Consider the following 18259-nt stretch of genomic DNA (forward strand, 5'->3'; position numbering starts at 1 on the left):
AAAGCTATTAAACTGCCCTCTCCACTTATTGAGCACTCTTTTTTTTTTAAATAGACAAAATTTTATTCTGTTGAAAGAAGAAACCATAGTTGATCCAGCTCCTATGCTGTGAATCTGAATGAATAGCTTTAATCAAACAACCAAAGAACAGGGAGAGAGGGATGCTTGACATTTTGAAATGTAAATTAAGAACCTATGTGTCAGGCATAGAGAATGACCCTCATCAGCTTGACTCATCTTTCCACTGCCACCTCCTTCCACATCACCTTGAACCTCTGCCACCAGCAGGGCCACCTTCATAGTGCACCAGCCTCATAAGTTTCACTGAAAGGAAAAGATACTTTTCTGAAGACCTACTTTTAAGACATCTTAATTTATATTTTAAAGTTAGTTCTGTGGTGAAGATTAGACATATACGTAAAACTTATAAGAAATTGATAGAATTTGCAGAAAATTCAAGGTCTAGATGACCAGTAAATCAGCAGTAGTTCTGATTTTTTAAAGTAATAAATCTAATCTCAGCTGGGAGCCCAGTGGCATGTTCTTGATTCTGGCTGCCTCTTGGAACACAGGATATGTTCCTATTAGAAGTTACAGTGTCCTGATTGGATACTATTAATACTGTTCTTCTCCTAATGAGTTCCAGAGCTTTATTATGGGCTGTCACACTGCAAAATAATCAGCCACCCTTTGTAAGATCCTGTGGGAAACTGCACTCCAAGTTCCAGGCCAATGAGTTACCTTTGCCCAGCTGTGTGTGTACACAAAGGCTCTTTTACTATCAAGGCCTTAAGAATTAACAAAGTATCCAGAAGCAGCCAAAAAAAAAAAAAAAAAGTAAACTTTACAGTTGCTTCAGGCCCTGCATCATATTTAGGAAAGTGCATTGAGAATGTTGCTTTCTGATTTATAGACACTGTGCTTTGCAGGCTGCATGGGGAACATGGGTTCACCTCCATCCAGGCATAGTGCTGGGCAGCCTGGACTCATGGACAGGAAGCTAGGAGTCAGTGCTTCAGTAAAATACCCCCTGACCTATGGGATCCTCCAACGATTTTTCCAGGCCCTGAGAAGTGTCCTGATTCACTGATATATGTAGGCTTCCAGATACTCATAATCTCCTTCCTGGCTTCACTCTTAATATAGGAGCTTATATACTAAATATATCACAAACTTCTTGGGAAATGGGCTTGAGATCTAATTTAAAACATTAAGTGAAAATGGGCAGAAGTAGTGTTATAGTTTAGCAGAGGACATAAGAAATTACTGGGACTCGAAGGAAATTTTAATTCTCCCTATGTACATATTCCAGATGAGTGTTCAAAGGACACAATTGTTTTTCAAGGGGGAAATGCAGATAATAATATTCTCATGGTAGAGAGAGGCAGAGAAAATCAGAAAACAGAGGTGCTTCTGAACCACTTTAGGTTCAATATGGAATATGGCAAGAATTTTGTCAGAGGTTAAAAAAAATGCTAAAACAGAAGCCAAGTTTTTAAAAAAATCTACATCATAACCTGCTTGGGGGATTGAATTGGCTTGAAGGCACCATTGGCCTGTGTATCCATCCTGTTTGTAGTCAGTGCCTAGGTTTGGTTTATTCCCTATCATCAGATATCTGTAGAAGTGTATTTTGGTCAGTTAAGGATTTTCATTAATTGAGCCCTCAATTTTTTATCCCATTTATTTGGAAGGAGAATTTATGGAAGTTAAAGATGTGCTAAAACACCAGTAAGCTCTTCTAAAATATATGTGTATGCTGGGCACAGTGGCACACGCCTGTAATCCCAGTGGCTAGGAAGGCTAAAGCAGGCAGATCATGAGTTCAAAGCCAGCCTCAGCAAAAGCCAGGCACTAAGCAACTCAGTGAGACCCTGTCTCCAAATAAAATACAAATAGGGCTGGGGATGTGACTAGTGGTTGAGTGCCCCTGAGTTTAATCCCTGGTACTCCCCCCACCAAATAAAATAAGATATTCATGTATGATTGGAATACCTTTCATCACTCTGGAACAACTTAAAAATTGCCTTTCTAGAACTAAGAGATTTTAACATACTCCCAAGCCTGTCTAGGTATGAGCAGTCACAGACTTTTTATTCTGGTTCTAAGCCACTAAATTAATTGCATGACCTGGGGAAATCACTTACCTTCTCTGGATGTCCATTTCACATATAAAGAAAAGACATCCAAGTTTTTGAAAAGACATACAAGTTTTTCCAGGTCATGTGTTTCCAGGTCTAGTAATTATAGAGGAAAACTTTTAATAGAATATTTTTCTCTTCCTCCTAATAAAGTTTTCTGATTTTTCTTCTCTATAAAAGACTGTAGTAACAGATCCCTTGAGCATGTCCCTTTCTGAGGAACAATCTTAACTGCCATTTGCTTTTAGTTGGATACCCAACAATAGCTCACCTCCTTATTAAAGTGATTTTTTTTAAATGATTGTATGACCCTGGATAACTTAAGCCTTATATTTCTAAGACATTTATTTTGTATCATTCTTATCTTTTAATCAGAACAATATACCATGTGGGGAAAAAAAATGTGATAAAGATCCAAGAATGATTTCCTAACATGCACCATTAAAGTATCAAAAAGGTGGCATCTGGGTCTGTAGTTCATTTATTAGTTTGAAAAACAGTAATTTAAAACTTCATTTTTTAAAAAAAAATATAAACTTTTGTGTATCAAAACAACTAACATAGTATCAAACTCTCTATAGGCTGTTAATATTAGTGTAGTTGGTAGAGTACTGAGACCCTATGTTTTTCCCTGGCCATCTGGTAAATCTTCACAGCAGCCCAGCAAGTTGGGGTATGTATTTTATTCTACCCAACAAGTGGCTGGAAATTATCCTAACTCTGCACAATTAATAAGTAAATGGCATACCAACAATGCCACGAGGTTGCTCCTTGGTCTCTTTTTCTTCCTATGTTCTGAGTACTCAATAACATAGACCCTGAAATTTCTCATGATGTGCTGCCATATAGCCCTCATTTTGTGACAGTTCAACCATGTGAGTGTCACTACTGCTATTTGTCCTTGCAACATCCTCCATCAGGCAGGTTTTCAGAAAGAAGACACCAGTGAAGTGAACGTGGATGTGAGGGGACCAGGCTGGAGCTACTGTGGACGCTGCATGGCTACTGCTAGCACCCAGGCCTTCTCCCAAGTGTGGAGCCAGTAGATGGTGCTGCCCAAGGGGGTTGTAGTTGAACGGTGTCATTCACATATTCATGTGCATTCCACTAATAGCCCCAGGCTTTGGTTTTTGGCAAATGAGACATTCCTAAGAGAATTATTGGTATAATTCCAGACACTGCTGCTTGGGAAGTCTGATGTAAATCCTGTATATTCTAACTCCTGGGTCTCTTTTTCTTTCTTTCCTCTTCCGCTCTACTTTTAGTTCTGGGTCCTGCTTGGTATTTCTCTTCTCTTCTTCTTCTTCTTCTTCTTCTTCTTTTTTTTTTTTTTGTATTAGGAATTGAACCCAAGGGTGTTTTATTATTTCTTTGTTTGCTGAGGCTGACCTCAAACTTGTAATCCTCCTGCCTCAGCCTCCATAGTCACTGAGATTACAGGAGTACACCACACCTGACTCTCTTCTTTCCTTCCTGGATACTGTAGCAATTTCCTAGCATTGTCAGCCGCACTGACCTTCACAGGGTGTTGTATCTAAGCGGAACTAGACATATCTCAGCCTCCTTGCAAAGCCTGTGCGTGAACCACATGCATGTGACATCCATCATTATCTCCACCAGCCTACTTCCTCCTCTATTCTCCCACACACCATTGAGTGATGCCTAATGATACACTTCTCTAGTTGCACCAACTTCTCCCTAATCACCATTTCTTTGAATATATTGTTCCTCTTTGGGGGCAACTTCTCTCTCTCAGCCCATTTGGTGACTCCTTTATAATTAAAGTGTCAATTCTAAAAGGTTTTCCTGGCTCTTCCAGACTACTTTGGTCTCTCCACTATGCTCCAGTGGATCCTAGACACCCCTCTGATGAGGCAGATGTCTCACCATCCTATAATTGTTGACTAGATTTTCAGATGACCAGGGCTGAGGACTGGTTTACCTTGTGCTTTTGATCCCTGGGGTGTGCCTGGCACAAAGCCCTTTCTCATTTGGTGTGTGTTGATTTTGATTGAATTGATCCCCTTTCTGTGCTTCTAGAAGGGACCTAAAAGCAGTGCACTTCCTTCCTACCATCTTAAGACCAGTGATGATACCAACATTGAAATAAAACACGATCAGGTCCTTGTTCCCTTGGTGTTGAGATTGAACAACCTGGAAAGGCCACGGCAAGAGCAACAAGTTTTAGTTAAAGGATAGAACAGAGAGAGGAGAGAGACAGAGACAGAGACTCCTCCACAGAAGAGGGGGTCCAAAGCTGGTACCCGAGGGAGTAGGAGTATCCTGCCCCTTTTATCCTTTCTTTCCATGCCCTCTCCTCCTATCTTGCCTACCTGGCCAAAAGGTGGGAAAGGAGCCTTCCAGGGGTACCTCTCCATATCTGCCCAGGAAGGGAGGAAGGGAGCCACACAGGAAGTACTTCATTAACAACTCCTTATTGGGAGGAATAATTCCCTGGAGGCAGGTAACCTTGGCAACAGGTTAGAGGCGGAAGTTCTCTGGAGGTATTGGCATTTTATTTCCTTTTGAACCAGCCCCCATCTTCCTGACCCAGTCATTCATTATCTATGTGGACCATCTGTCCTTTTGCCCAACCCCTTAATCTGACTTGGATATTTGTAGGATCAGAGCCATTGGGAATCTCTGTACCCAAATAAACTGGAACATGTCAAAGAAAGGAAGAAAGGACGGAGGACCTGTCTTCCTATAATACGACTGGGCATCCAGAGAAAACATAACTAGATTTGTGCCGCCCCTGGGGTTATTCATTGAAATTCCACAAATGTCTTGGCCTTTGACTCTGATTTCCTTAGTCCATATTCAGAGATCACCTTAACAACCTAAAATTTTAGTATATGTTGGTCTTGAAAGAGAGACAGAGACAGAGACTCCTCTGTCTGTTAAGTGAGACAGAATGAGCCAGTAAGAATTTTGGTGTTACAATTTTTTTTCTCTGAAATGATTCAAATCATTTTTAATTTTAAAAGATCTGTGTGGATGTTTGTAGTGAATTGTGCCATATGAGAAAGAAATTTGAAGTTAGCTGTTAGTCATGACTTTGTATTTTAATGCCTCTAATTCCTGTGAGGTTGCGTGCGTTCCCTCCTTTCTTCCTCAGTGGAAACCTATCAAGAAGTGTCTTTAAGCCAAAGGCCATTTTTGTGTTTGAGCATTGTTCATGCACAGAAAATCCTGGTGACTCTCAATATGTTGTGACAAAATCCAGTTGTGTAACTGTGTAAGTTATTCATCATAGTGGATGGGGAGATGCCAGCATTAACACTGCCAAGAAAAAACAATAATGTATATTCATGTAGTTCAGAACACTTGTAAACAAGAAGCCCTTTCTCTACCAACTCCAGAAATGCATGGGCAGTGGATTATAGGTAGAGAAGCAAGAAATAAGACTCAAGCTTTTCATTAACCGTCTTTAGGTAAAATAAAGCTGTGGGGAGATAAGGAAGAGGTAGAATTAAAGAAGCAACATTGTGGTGTTTGCTGAATATTATCTCTTTGCCCGGTTTGTAGAAAATATTCTCTGAAAGTCTTCCCAAAGCCCATGAGCGAACACATCAAGCTTAACAATCTGTCCATTGTAGCTCTTGCTAAACCTCGCTTTGCAATCTGTGGTCTTTGTTCTTGAATTTTGAAGGAGTGGGATTTAAGCAGCTGGATCACAGTACTCAAGGTTTTCTCTTGGGGGATGAACCAGTGTTAGAGTGCTATTAACTTTATACCGTGCTGTCTGTTGTAAGATCCCAGACTGAAAGGCTAAAATAAGGTCACCTGTAGAATATTCCCCAATATCCAGAGTCACACCGTGTCCTATGTTCTTCAGGCAATGCTTTGTAATTCACTCTACGCAGTTGCCACTGGAGTCCACGTAAGTGTGGCATTGTGTAGCACGTGTGGCAATGTCATTTAGGTGCCTCCCATTGAGGAAACCCTGCAGAACTGTATGAGAGTTTCTGCCAGCCAGGGGCTCTCCTTGAAGGTGAGAAGATGTTTCCTCAACATTAAACGTAAGTGCAATATCACATGCAGGGAGGATTATCAGAAGTTCGGGACACTCTACAGATGCCATGTTGCAGGGCGGGGGTGGGGGGGCACCAGAAGGATGAGACCCTCTATGAGCCCCGGACTTGTAGTAGGGGGGAAAGGTGATGGATACTGGGTAGGCCTTCAACAACCTAATTGTCCCTAATTATCTCCCAGGTATCCAGTGTCCCTTCCACCTGCTCATCCCCAAACCCACTCCTGGAGATTAGGCTGAAATGTTCTGTCTCTCTACCCCTGGCTGGATCATGAGTGGATGTGGCCTATGAGTTACTGAGCTCTGTAGCATTCCCCAGCCCCTAAGTCCCTGGCAGGGTGCCCAGCACATAACAAATGCTTTTTTTTTTTTTTTTTTTTTGAATCACAACTGAAAGGGTATGGTACATGATACAGTGAATTCTTACTAAAGCTATTAATTCATTTATGGTAGTCAATTCAATGCTTTATTTTAAAAAATAGATATTCACAGTTTTTAGAGTTAAAAATGCTTCAATACAGTCTGTAAATTGTGCATCATTTTCTATCCCTTAGTAACTTTAAAATGGTACAGGATGGGAGTAAGAATGGAGAAGAGAGGGGAAACCATTTCCCACATTAAAATGAGCACATCTCTGTCTCTGTACCTCTTGAGGATTCTAAGAAACTAGTTTCCACTTCTGAATAGTCAGTATTCCAGCCCAAAGTGCCTACTGACATTATTAAAATATCGTAGCACAGCAGTAACCCCTTCTTTTTATTCTTGCTAGCACACTGTATTTTAAAGTAAAACACCAAAACTTGAAAATAGCTCTTGACTTATACATTTTAAAATTCAGTTTGATCTTGCATTTGTTACATTCTCCCTAATGGTGAAAAAAAAAATGTGTATTAATTCCACGTATTTGCTAGGACCTATCTCCTACGTGTCTTGTCTCTGATTCTCTTTCCCTCAACTCGAGGTACTTAGTCAGGCATCTTCTCTGGCCTAGGCATCAGGAGTCAAAGAGAAGTGACCCCAGCTCTTGCCTTCAGGATACTCACTGTAATTTGAGCTCAGAGGGACAGCTCACACTTTTTCAGACTTGAGTCCCTGCAAAGAACCCTGTGCTGGATATCTGTAATGACTTCTGGGGGTGGGACAATAGTCAAGAAAGTATCAAACAAAACCCAAACAAGGTATGTCTTTTAAATGACATAACTTAAAAATAGACTGAAGAAGCCCAGTTCCGGTAAAGGATGCTTTGTATTTGCTGCTAATAATTCTTGTTTATCAAGCCAAGCAGTAAGTATTTGATGTACATTTGATCATGAATCTTTATCATTATCCTGTGCTTGGTTAAGTACTTAACCAAAATACACACAGCCAATCAAAGTGGTTAGGACCCCAATCCTGGCCCTTTCTGTCTAAAACCTGGGGCTGTGCTCTTGATGACTCTTCTATATTGAATACGTCAGCTTACAGCCGCCTGATAAAAGGAAACCACAAGTTCAGCCAAGTAAAGAAATACATTTCCAGAGTCACAGCAGTATCTGGGGTGCAACCGCAGCTTGTGCTATCTCCCTCTGCCAGGGTTTCTGCTGGTAGGGAGATGTGCTGGTCACTAAGGCACTCAGGCAGTGAAGTCAGGAGGGGAGTATGGAAATCCACCCACCAAGGAAACTCTCTTCTACTGAAAAATTATGCAGTCTAAAGCTAATTTATTACCACCAGGGATTGCATACCAAATGGAATCGTCCTTTCTGCCCTTGGATAGATCTGTGTTCATTCAGCAAGTTCATGGAACATCCTGTGTGTTGGGAGCAAGGTCATGTAGTTTTGGCATGAGGATGGACATACACATCAGCAGAATGTAATAATGAGTTTAGGGACAGACCTGCCCATCCATGGTGGTTTCTGACAAGAAGACAACATAGTCCATTGAGGAAAGAAGAATCTTTTGCACAGATGGTCCTGAAACAACTGGATATCCATATGGGAAGAAAATGAAACTTAACTCTTTGGGAGAATACTCAAAAATAACAGCACTGGACCCATAGGAACACTGAAACTTGGATGGGGCGCCAGGGGACTTTTAGTGGTGATAGGAATGTTCTGCATCTTGTTGATGGTGGTAGGTACATGATGTGTAAATTTGTCAAGATTCATTAAAATGCATGCCTAAAATAGGCATCTTTATTATACATAAATTATACCACAGTCAAGTTGATTTTTAAAAAGAAATAATACCCTGTAACTCCCTGGCATAGAATTTCCCAGTGATCATTGAATAAGATCCAAACTCCTTACTCTGGCCTACGGAGTCTCAGGTGATCTAGGTCTGTCCACTTCTCCAGCCCATCCTGCAGTGCTCCTTCCCTTGCTTGCTTCACCTGGGTATTTGCTTTGATTGTTCTTCTCAAAGCACTCCTCACCCCAGTCTTAGTATCACTGGTCCTGGCTCAGGGGCCACCTCCTCAGGAGAGTCCTCCCTGACTGCCTCACTCAGCACTGAGCACATTGTGGTGTGTTTTTCAAAGTGTGCATCACTAACTGAAATCCTTGTTGACACATGTACTTCATCTGTTGTCTGTTTCAAGGTCTTTCTTGTCTTCTTTTGTCTCCTCAGGACCAAAAATATTGATATTCAGTAAATATTTTTGAATTGATAAAAAGCAAAGAAATTCAGATTTTATAATGCAGGCACTGTTGCCAATTTTACCACGGTAAAAAAAATCCAGGTAATAGATTGGTACCTCCAGCAGTGGTTATAGGGACCGGATGGGAAGCAAGAAAAACTGAAGGTGGGCAGATTATGTGGAAGGCTGGCACATGGTTTCCCGTGAGAAGATGGGGAGACCTGAACTGAGGTTTACCACCACACAGTTTTTGATAAGAGGAGATGGCAATGATGGAACAAATCCAAGAAGTATTTAGAGAGTGAAATCAACAATGTGTGATTCAGTGTTCTGGGAGCATACAATGGAGGAATTGAGGATATACCCAGACACGGCACAAATGGTGGTCCCTAAAACTAAAAATAGACATCTGAGAAACGTGGCACGTTTTGTAGATGATGAGTTCAGTTTTGCTGGGTGAAATTGTCAGTAAGACATCCAGGGTCCAGGTAAAGACAACCAATGGGAAATTGTCACATCAATCTAACATCAGAAAGAGGACTGAGAACGTGGACTTGGGCATTGTTAGGTTGTGAGTGGAGCAAAGGCTTGGGATGGGAACCTGGAAAGGGCTGTGGGTAAACACAGAAGAGGCCAATGAAACTCTGGAGGTAATGAGAGCAATCCGGAAGGTGAGTGAGGAAGCCTGGGAGAGTTTTGAGAAAGAATGGTTAACAGTTTCAATTGCCTCAAATATTTGGTAAGGAGAGGATGAGAACTTGGTAACTAGGAGTGACAGGTAGCCCTGAACAAGAGCTGTTGAAGGAAAAAGCAGATAAAATTCTGAAAACGGTAGTTTGAGGAGTAGTGAATGGCAGGTGAGGGATTTAACATAAGGCACAGGATGCTTTCCAAAAGGTAGGAAGATGGAAGAGGGAATTCATGCCTGCACGTTTTAGTACAGAAGAAAGGGGGTGTTGGTTTGTTTTGAAAAAGTAGGAATACCACTGTGCCGAGATGGTTGATTGGCAAGCTGAAGATGCCCATGCCAGTAAGGAAGCAGGACACTGAGCAGGCTGAGCACTGGCAAGCAGACTGCCAGATGTCACTGAGGGCCCGGTGAGGTCGGAGATCATTCCTTCATTTTGGAAATAATTACTTGGTTTTACGGATCTCTCCAGTGTGTTCCAGCCTCTGGGATGTAGGAGCTAGGATAACAGGTTTGATCAAAGTCATGGACTGACAGAGTACATGTGGCATGAGGACAGGAACTGAGGATTTGGGGGATTGTAGTCTATATGATTTGAGTCTGGACTGAGACAGAAACAAAGTTTACAGATCAGGAGGGGGCAAAGAGACAGAGACTGAGAAACACAGAAGTGCTAGAAAGCATCAGGCACACCTGTTAATTCCTGCTACAGGAGGCTGAGGCAGGACAATCACAAGTTCAACGCCAGCATGAGCAACTTAGGGAAACCCTGCCTCAAAATAAAAATAAAAAAGGCTGGGGATGTAGCTCAAAGATAGAGCACCCCTGGCCCAGTACCAAAACGAAATAAACAAACACATCAAAACCTGGAAAGCCTAGGGAGGGGAGTAAGATCTGGAAGGATGGCCAATTGCAGTTAAAAGATGATTTATTTAGAACTTCATAATTACTTGGAACTTCAGAACTTAGAATTTGTAGACTAGGTGTGGCTGCAGGATTAGTGATTGGAATGGAGACTTGAGTAGGTGAAGGTTAGCTCTTTGACATGGAAGCGTAGCCACCCAAAGTGCCACCCCACACATCCTGATGATGCCCCCTGCCTCAAGGAGGCAGATGAGTATTGAAACCAGGGGATTGTGTGTGTGTGTGTGTGTGTGTGTGTGTGTGTGTGTGAGAGAGAGAGAGAGAGAGAGAGAGAGAGAGAGAGAGAGAGAGAGGGGGAGGCAGAGAGTTCACATGTGCAGGTGAAATTGCATGAGTTGCAGGGAAGGAATGTCCTGGAAGTCATAATGGCAAGTTCTGAGAATGGCAGATTCATTCCAGAGAGTCCTTCCAAATGCTGGCTGACCTGGAGCAGGAAGCAGTGAGATAGGCTGGAAGCCATGTTTACTGGAAGAGACTAGGAAACACCTCCCGTGATCAATAAGGTCACAATGAAGACAGGTGACGGGTTAGAAAGAAACCTTGTAATGCTGTATGAAAGAAGCCTCAGTTTTTGAACTCCATGAAATAAGGTAACATCAATGTAAAAGGAATATATTTGTTCCTACTAAGAGCTATATTTTTTTAAAATTTTTTTAGTTGTAGATGGACACAATATCTCCATTTTTTTATTTATTTATTTTTATGTGGTGCTGAGGATCAAACCCAGGGCCTCACACGTGCAAGGTAAGCGCTCCACCACTGAGCTACAACCCGAGCCCTATAAGAGCTATATGTTTTAACAGCAAAGTTATACTATTAAGATTTCTGTGAAAAATAGAACTTAACATTGGAACACCTTCTGGATTTGTGTCTTGTTTAAAAATGATGTGGGTTTGTATTTTAGCTGGATTGCTAACTTTTTATAAAGAGTATCTTTTTAAAATGTTTTATCCTTTTACAAATAGCATTTGAAAGTATAAATGCTAATATTTATGTGTGTGTGGTTTTTCCTATTTTAACAGGTTCTTAATCAAGCACCAACTCCATGGATCCAGGACAGGTTTGCCCCATGGCCCATTCTGAACAGTGTGCTGTCTGAGACAAGATTCCATTGGCAAACCATCTATTGCCTTACCGAGCAAGCAAAGAAGATGGATCTATTGAAGAGCCATCTGACTTTGTGCTTTCTACCTTCTGTGCCCTTTTTAATCCTCATGTCCACTCTAGCAACTGCTGAGAGTGTGACTAACAGCACTTTAAATGGCACTGACGTGGTCTTGGGCTCTGTGCCCGTAATCATCACCAGAACCGACCATATCATAGTCAAGGAAGGGAACAGTGCCTTGATTAATTGTAGTGTTTATGGCAACCCTGAACTGCAATTTAAGTGGTATAACTCCATTGGCAAGCTGCTGAAAGAAGAAGAGGATGAGAAGGAGAAAGGAGGAGGTAGGCTTTGAATATCATAAAATATAAACATAGACTTGCAGGCCAGCACCCTTCATGCTAGTTGTTCTCATAGAAATCACTTAAAAATACTATTTTGTCTTGTTTTTCAGAGGCAAGAGAGAGAATATATATTCTTAAAAATTCAAAGCAGTAATTAATTCATTTTTTCACTCATTGATGAGAAAACAAAAGGCAAACATTGAAGTCTTTTGAAGGCTTCTTGGAATTCTATAACATAATGAACTTGAAACCATTATAGAGACCCTAAGTACATGTTCCATTTGTAAGGGAGTCTTGTTTTCTTTCATGGAAATGGCTCGTATAAACAATATAGCAGTTGTTTATCATTGAATGTCAGTTTAATTCATCCACTGTGGATCTGAAGACCACACTTCTTAAAAGAAATCTCTGTGCCAATTCTCAGCCACTGGCAGTGGTCATCTCGTGTTCCTGGGAATCTGTCTGAAGTTTCCAGACTGAGGCCAAGAGGGAAGGGGGATGCAATCCTAAGAATGGCACAGGACAGTAGAAGAACCCTGGGTTTTTAATGAATGAGTTTCTGTCCAAAAAGTGTGAATGACCTTCCTAAGCCCAGCCAGAGAGAGGATAGAGTCCTGGGGAATCGGTACACTTCTTGTTTTAGATGTGAGAAGTAATTGTCTAAAAACCCAGGCCTGATCTGATTGACCTGAAGGAGTTAATCTGCTTTCCTCAGCATTTGCTGTGTGATAAAGTAGGGCAGGGGGGTGGGGGAGTAAAAAGATCATTGTTCTGGAGTGGCAGATTATTCCTTTATTTCATTCCTGTTGGGCCCTCCCCTTTAACCAGTGAACAATCCCCAGAAGAGCTTCTGCTCCAGGAAAACCTACATTTTTAATCTCTTTCCTTCATTTTATCTTAATTGCTCCAAAAAGAATCAAGGCTAATGCCTCCTAACTCCTCAGGAGTTAAGTGAATGGAATTTTCTTGCAATTACATACTTCTGTCACAGCCTGCCGTGTTCCCAATGGTTAAGGCGGCCAGAAGTCTAGCTGCCTGGGATGTGGGCTTTCGTAATGCTGTAACTGACATTGCTTTGGGTTAGCTATCCAAGACTGCACAATATAATAAAACTTCTTTCCTTAAGTCAAAATATTATATATTATGAATCATGGATGTTTAAGCTGAGGGTGGAAATCTTTGCTCTTCGAGTAAAATTGTAGGACTATAGGAATTTCCAGCTAAAAGGGCCTTGACCAGACACTACAATTCAAATCCCCCTTTACTGACATTTTTCCCAAGGTCCTGCTGTTAATTAAGTGGGTATGACTAGAGCCATAGCTAATGAGAGCCGAATGCTGAGGGAACACCCCACCCCCCCACACTGATTTCCATTTCTACCACCCCTTCCTCCACGACTGTACATCAGAAGGATGTGACATCACACTTATGAAAGCTGGGTGGTAGCTATGGTTACAGGCACACTCAGGCCTCTGTACCTTACCAGATCTTTCTGTAATGTAGGGCCACTGCTAAGATATCAGGGAGACTGAATTGAGGGGAACAAGGACTCCAAGCCTGAATCTACCTTTCACATGGACCCTGAAGCAAAGGTTATCCATGGGTGTTGAAGAGTTGGGTTGGTTGCTAAGTCAGAACAGCATCATGCTGGGGCCTAAATTTTACTCACAACTCTTTGAGCATTATTCCAAAGTTGTACCTAAAATATGTGAAGTCTTCATTGAGAAGGTCCTTGTAACTGTGGACTCACTGTTGGCAAGCAAATGCTATTCGTTGCCTTCGTCATCTGTATATTGAGGGGTTGAACTAGATGGTGGTCATATTTGGCTCAGTTTTCTTCATTTGTGGATGCTCAGATGGTCGTTAGTGGCAAACTGTCAGTGAACTCAGAGCTCTTGGTTGTTCTTTGAAAGCCTTTGGCATAGAGAACTACTCTATCCAAACTTAGCACTCTTGTAGCCAGCAGCCTTGCTGTGTTAACCGTTTTAAGTCTCACAAGATACACTTTTGATTTTTAAAAAGCACTCACAATACTAGTACTTGATGTTCCAGCTCAGCTTTTATAATTATAATGCATAATAATAGTAATTTCAAGAGCAGAAATGACATCAGGTAGTACACAAAGCATTACACCTACCAACCAAGCAATACATAGAAAATAGCAGAAATGAGAGTTTAAATATTAGAACTCAGAGCTCGAATGGCCTGTTAAAGAACCCATAATCCTTAACTTTTCACTACTGATGTAGGAACTGTCAATTTCATAACACAGACATAGATCTCAATTTTCAAACCAATAGGCTAGAAATTTAAATGGAGCCATATTTAACTTATAACTCAACAGAGTTGAATATGGAGTGAAAAATACTGCTGACATCCCAGCACCTTACCTAGGTACACTAGGACTACCATTAAAACCAAACTAAAAAAAATCAAGGTAATCATCATTAACAACTACTGTCACTCACTAGGCCCCTGTACTAAGTACAAATACTGCACTAAGTACAGTATTGTTTCTAATCCTTACGACAAGCATGGCAGTGGGCGTTATTAATCCTCCCATATAGAGATGAGAAACTGGGTCAATGGGGCAGACATTACACAACCAGAGCATGGCCAGCTGGTGTTGATTCTCCCTCTGTGCCGCAGTATCTGCTTGCCCCTAAGGTTGCAGAAATACTGTAGGGCAGCTAACCCAGCCTGAGGAAATGTGGGAGGAATCTATGGGTGGAAGAGGCATCATGACCACCATCAAAGTTAGACAGGGTGAGAATTGGTGCCACAGTGTCTGCACATGGCGCGCGCGCGCACGCACACACACACACACACACACACACACACACACACGACAGCATTTAGAATCACCTAGTGAGCTGCTCAAGGAACACGCTACCACTCACTCACTTGCTTTGTGATGATCCAGGAAAGAAATACTTCCATTTCTCGTTCATGCTGAGAAAGTAAGATAGCTGTTATTCATGCCAGTCTCGCCAGTCCTAGACAGGGTGGGCTATTTCCTGTCACTGGCAGGAGCAGCAGCTGGTTTACTTGGCTTCTCTGGTGCCTATCACTTCACTTTCACAGGGTCAGGAGGGGCGAATGTGTCATCTACATCTGGAAGGAGATTATTTTTGGTAGCTCACCTTCTGGAGTTGTTGGGGGTGGTCCATCATCCATATTACAGAAGTAGCTCAGAATTCAAACAACAGGAATAACCCCAAATGGCCACAATACCTGCTGTTCTCTGTTTGCCTTTTACTAGAGGTAGAGTAGAAATGTGTAGCTGCCAGGAAGTATTATGAAAAAGCCCCAATTATTTCAAGTACTAGTAAGCCACTGTATTTTTGCCACGGCTTCTTACTGTGACTTTAAACCATTGAAATTTACATTAGCACTTTTAATGTATGATAAGTAAGTGTTTCAAGAAAGCTGGCTGGAGCCAGAGCAGTGGTACTGGCCTGTTAATACCAGCAATTCCAGAGACAGGGGCAGGAGGATCACAAGTTCAAGGCCAACCCCAGCAACATAGTGAAACCCTGTCACAAAATGGAAAATGAAAAGGTCTGGGAATGTAGTTCAGTAGTAGACACCCTTGAGTTTAGTCCCCAATCCCCAGTACAAAAAGGAAAGAGAGAGAGAACAAACCAGCTAGTATAGACCCTTATAAACACATTTGTCTTATTAGAGATTAAATTTGAAATTTCTTCCTTTAAGTTAGGCTTTCTGTGAATTTTTCATACTCCTGTAACATCCTGTCACCAAAAATAATTAAGTCCTTTGGGGGTGCGGGGGGGCAGTACCAGGGGTTGAACTCAGAGGCACTCAACCACTATGCACATCCCCATCCCTGTTTGGTATTTTACTTAGAGACAAGGTCTCACTGAGTTGCTTAGCGCCTCCCTTTTGCTGAGGCTGACTTTGAACTCCAGATCCTCCTGCCTCAGCCTCTGGAGCCACCACCACTTTAATGAAAAGGCACATGAGTCAGCTGAGTTGTATAAAGTTCACAGTGGTCAGGGCTGCTGCTCTGGTATTGTGGAATTCATTAGTATCAATTTTACCTTTAGTTTACATTGTTATTGTGTGTGTGTGTGTGAATTTTTTAATAAGCTGTGAAATGCATTTTAAATGGTTCTGGGAGAGACAACGAGCCACAGTTTTCTCATTCATGAAATATAGATAAGACTTTTGTACTACCTCCGGAGTGGGGTTTTGAGTCTTGAAAAAACTATTGTTAATACTTAGCATATAGTATTTGGAACATACCAAGCTCTCAGGAAATGTCAGCCGTTGTTATTATTCTAATGGTAGTTATTATTATTCTAATGGTAGTAATGTTTTATGATATCCTCACAATAATAGATTTCAAATGCTAAAATCCCAGTTTCTTAGTGTAGCATGTTTTATAAAGAAAAGAAATTGTTTTCTGGGTTATTTCTTAATTCTCAATCTCAATTTCTCAATCTTTTAAAAACTTTTAGTAAACACCCAAAAAATCAATAACCCTTACATGTTATTTGAAATTTCAAAATAATGGTATAACCACAATGGTAACAAGTTTGTAAATTGCTCCTTCAGAGGACTCCTTTCCCAGTGCATCACTTTTGAGTAAAAGGTGCCCTTTGATTTCCAATATCCTTCCATCTCTGAAAAGCAGAGTATGTGGAAATTTCAAAGGATACACAGCTGACACAGGATAAGCTTTATATTTGCCCAATCCAGTGAGTCTGAACTGGAACCTGTTTTCCACCCAGAGCCCATAGGGCCAAATCTGAAGACATTTCTGGTTATCAAAATAGAGAATGCTGTTTGGGGGGAGGGGGATGATGTTACCATGTAGAAGCCAGAGATGCTGTCGAACAGCCTACAGTGTACAGGAGAGATCCCTACAGTGTACAGCAAAGTATTATCCAGCCCAGAATGCTTCAGTGCCAAGATTGAGAACCCTGCTCAACCAAAGGAACACCCTTTGGCTAACTAAAAGGAAACCTTCCAAGTAGATTTTCAAGTCAGATGTTTGAACCCATAATGTAGTTTTCCATAAGAAGGGTTTAACTTATGGTATGGTTTGTTTTCAAAATTCAGCCATTTTAAGGGCTAACCTGGGAACTACCACTTTGTGTGTTTCCTTAGAAAGTTGTGCTCCCTTTTGGATGTGAGCCCATATAGCTTCAGTCTTAGTAGTAAAAAGAACCCTCCAGCTCCATCTCCAATACAGATAACAGCAGAGATTCCCAAAATGGAAGTTATTCCGATGAAGCAAATACAGGGTGCCCTTGTTTGGGGAGTCTGCCTGTAGATACCATCAGAAAAGACTATTGCTAACCCACATGGAATTACATGCTTGGCACTTTTTTAAAAAAATTAAAACGACTAGATCAAATTAGCTAGAGGATCCGATGTTTCCTTTTCCAGAATGTAAAAAGGCTTTAGGTTCTTTTCAGATATTAATACCTTTAAGCATAACAGAACTGCAGGTTCTAAACAGCAAAATTCTTCCACCCCCACCTTCCTGAGCTGAAAGCTGAGCCGAGCCTGTGTTGTCCCAGGCTACCTCTGCTCCACATGACATAGAAAATAGCTTGTTCGAGTTGCCCTGGTATTCTCTGAAGAGGTCTCTTAGGAGGCTTGGTGGGTGCAGGTGGGAGCGCGAGAGTCCTTGCAGCTTGTGGTATTTACAACCTGACTCTTTGCAGTGGATTCAAGGAGCTGTCATCTACTGCAGAAGCCTTGAAACAGGTGCAGCCATGCAGTACTAAATTCGTTTTCAATTCTGTTTTGTAAAAAGGCATGGATCCTTTCTCTGCAGTAGTCTATATTTCACATAGTGCAAAACATGCGCCACATTTATTGGCACAAACACCATTTTTTTGTGCCGATTTGAAGAATGTCAATTTGAAGAATGTCAATTTAGTGTGAGAACTCGTTCAAGTGAATATTCTGTTTATGTTTGCATAAACATGGGTCAGAACTCTCACCACCTGAATATTTTTATGTACGTTGATTTCAAGAAAACAACACATTTGTTATGGTAGATCGAACTCTCCTCCTTGGAAAGCCAGGGTAATGTGTAACTTAAGAGTCCAAGCATCTAAAGGAGATTGTGAACAGAGTTTTAATCTGTTTATCCCACTCCTTGGGGATCTAGATAAACCATGCGTTGGTTTGTTTATACATTCATATTCACCAAGTATATGATATCTCTGAGGACAAAAATCCTTTTCTTCAAATAAGTAATTTGTGGAAAGTTCTACGAGCTTGGCATTTGGGCATACTGTTAATTTTCAATGCTTAGTGATTCTCCAGAAAAGCTGGGACGATTTAGGATTTCAGTAAACATGGTTTTGGGAGAAAAACTGATTGCAGAGTCTCTGTATAGTCTAGACTGTCCCTGTAGTTCTTCAGT

General features: G+C 41.3%; 1 protein-coding gene across 2 annotated transcripts in view; it reads left to right on the forward strand.

The window, feature by feature from the left end:
• The window catches only part of Mfap3l (microfibril associated protein 3 like), a 39271-nt gene that overhangs the window by 10245 nt on the left and 10767 nt on the right, over positions 1-18259 (forward strand). For both annotated transcript variants that reach the window (XM_027927009.2, XM_027927008.2), the window contains exon 2: positions 11427-11853. In XM_027927009.2, the coding sequence (XP_027782810.1) occupies positions 11556-11853 (298 nt within the window). In that variant the 5' untranslated portion in view covers positions 11427-11555. The remainder of the gene's footprint in view (positions 1-11426; positions 11854-18259) is intronic.

The sequence above is a fragment of the Marmota flaviventris genome, chromosome 3 (assembly GCF_047511675.1).
Source record: "Marmota flaviventris isolate mMarFla1 chromosome 3, mMarFla1.hap1, whole genome shotgun sequence".
NCBI classification, from domain to species: Eukaryota; Metazoa; Chordata; class Mammalia; order Rodentia; family Sciuridae; genus Marmota; species Marmota flaviventris.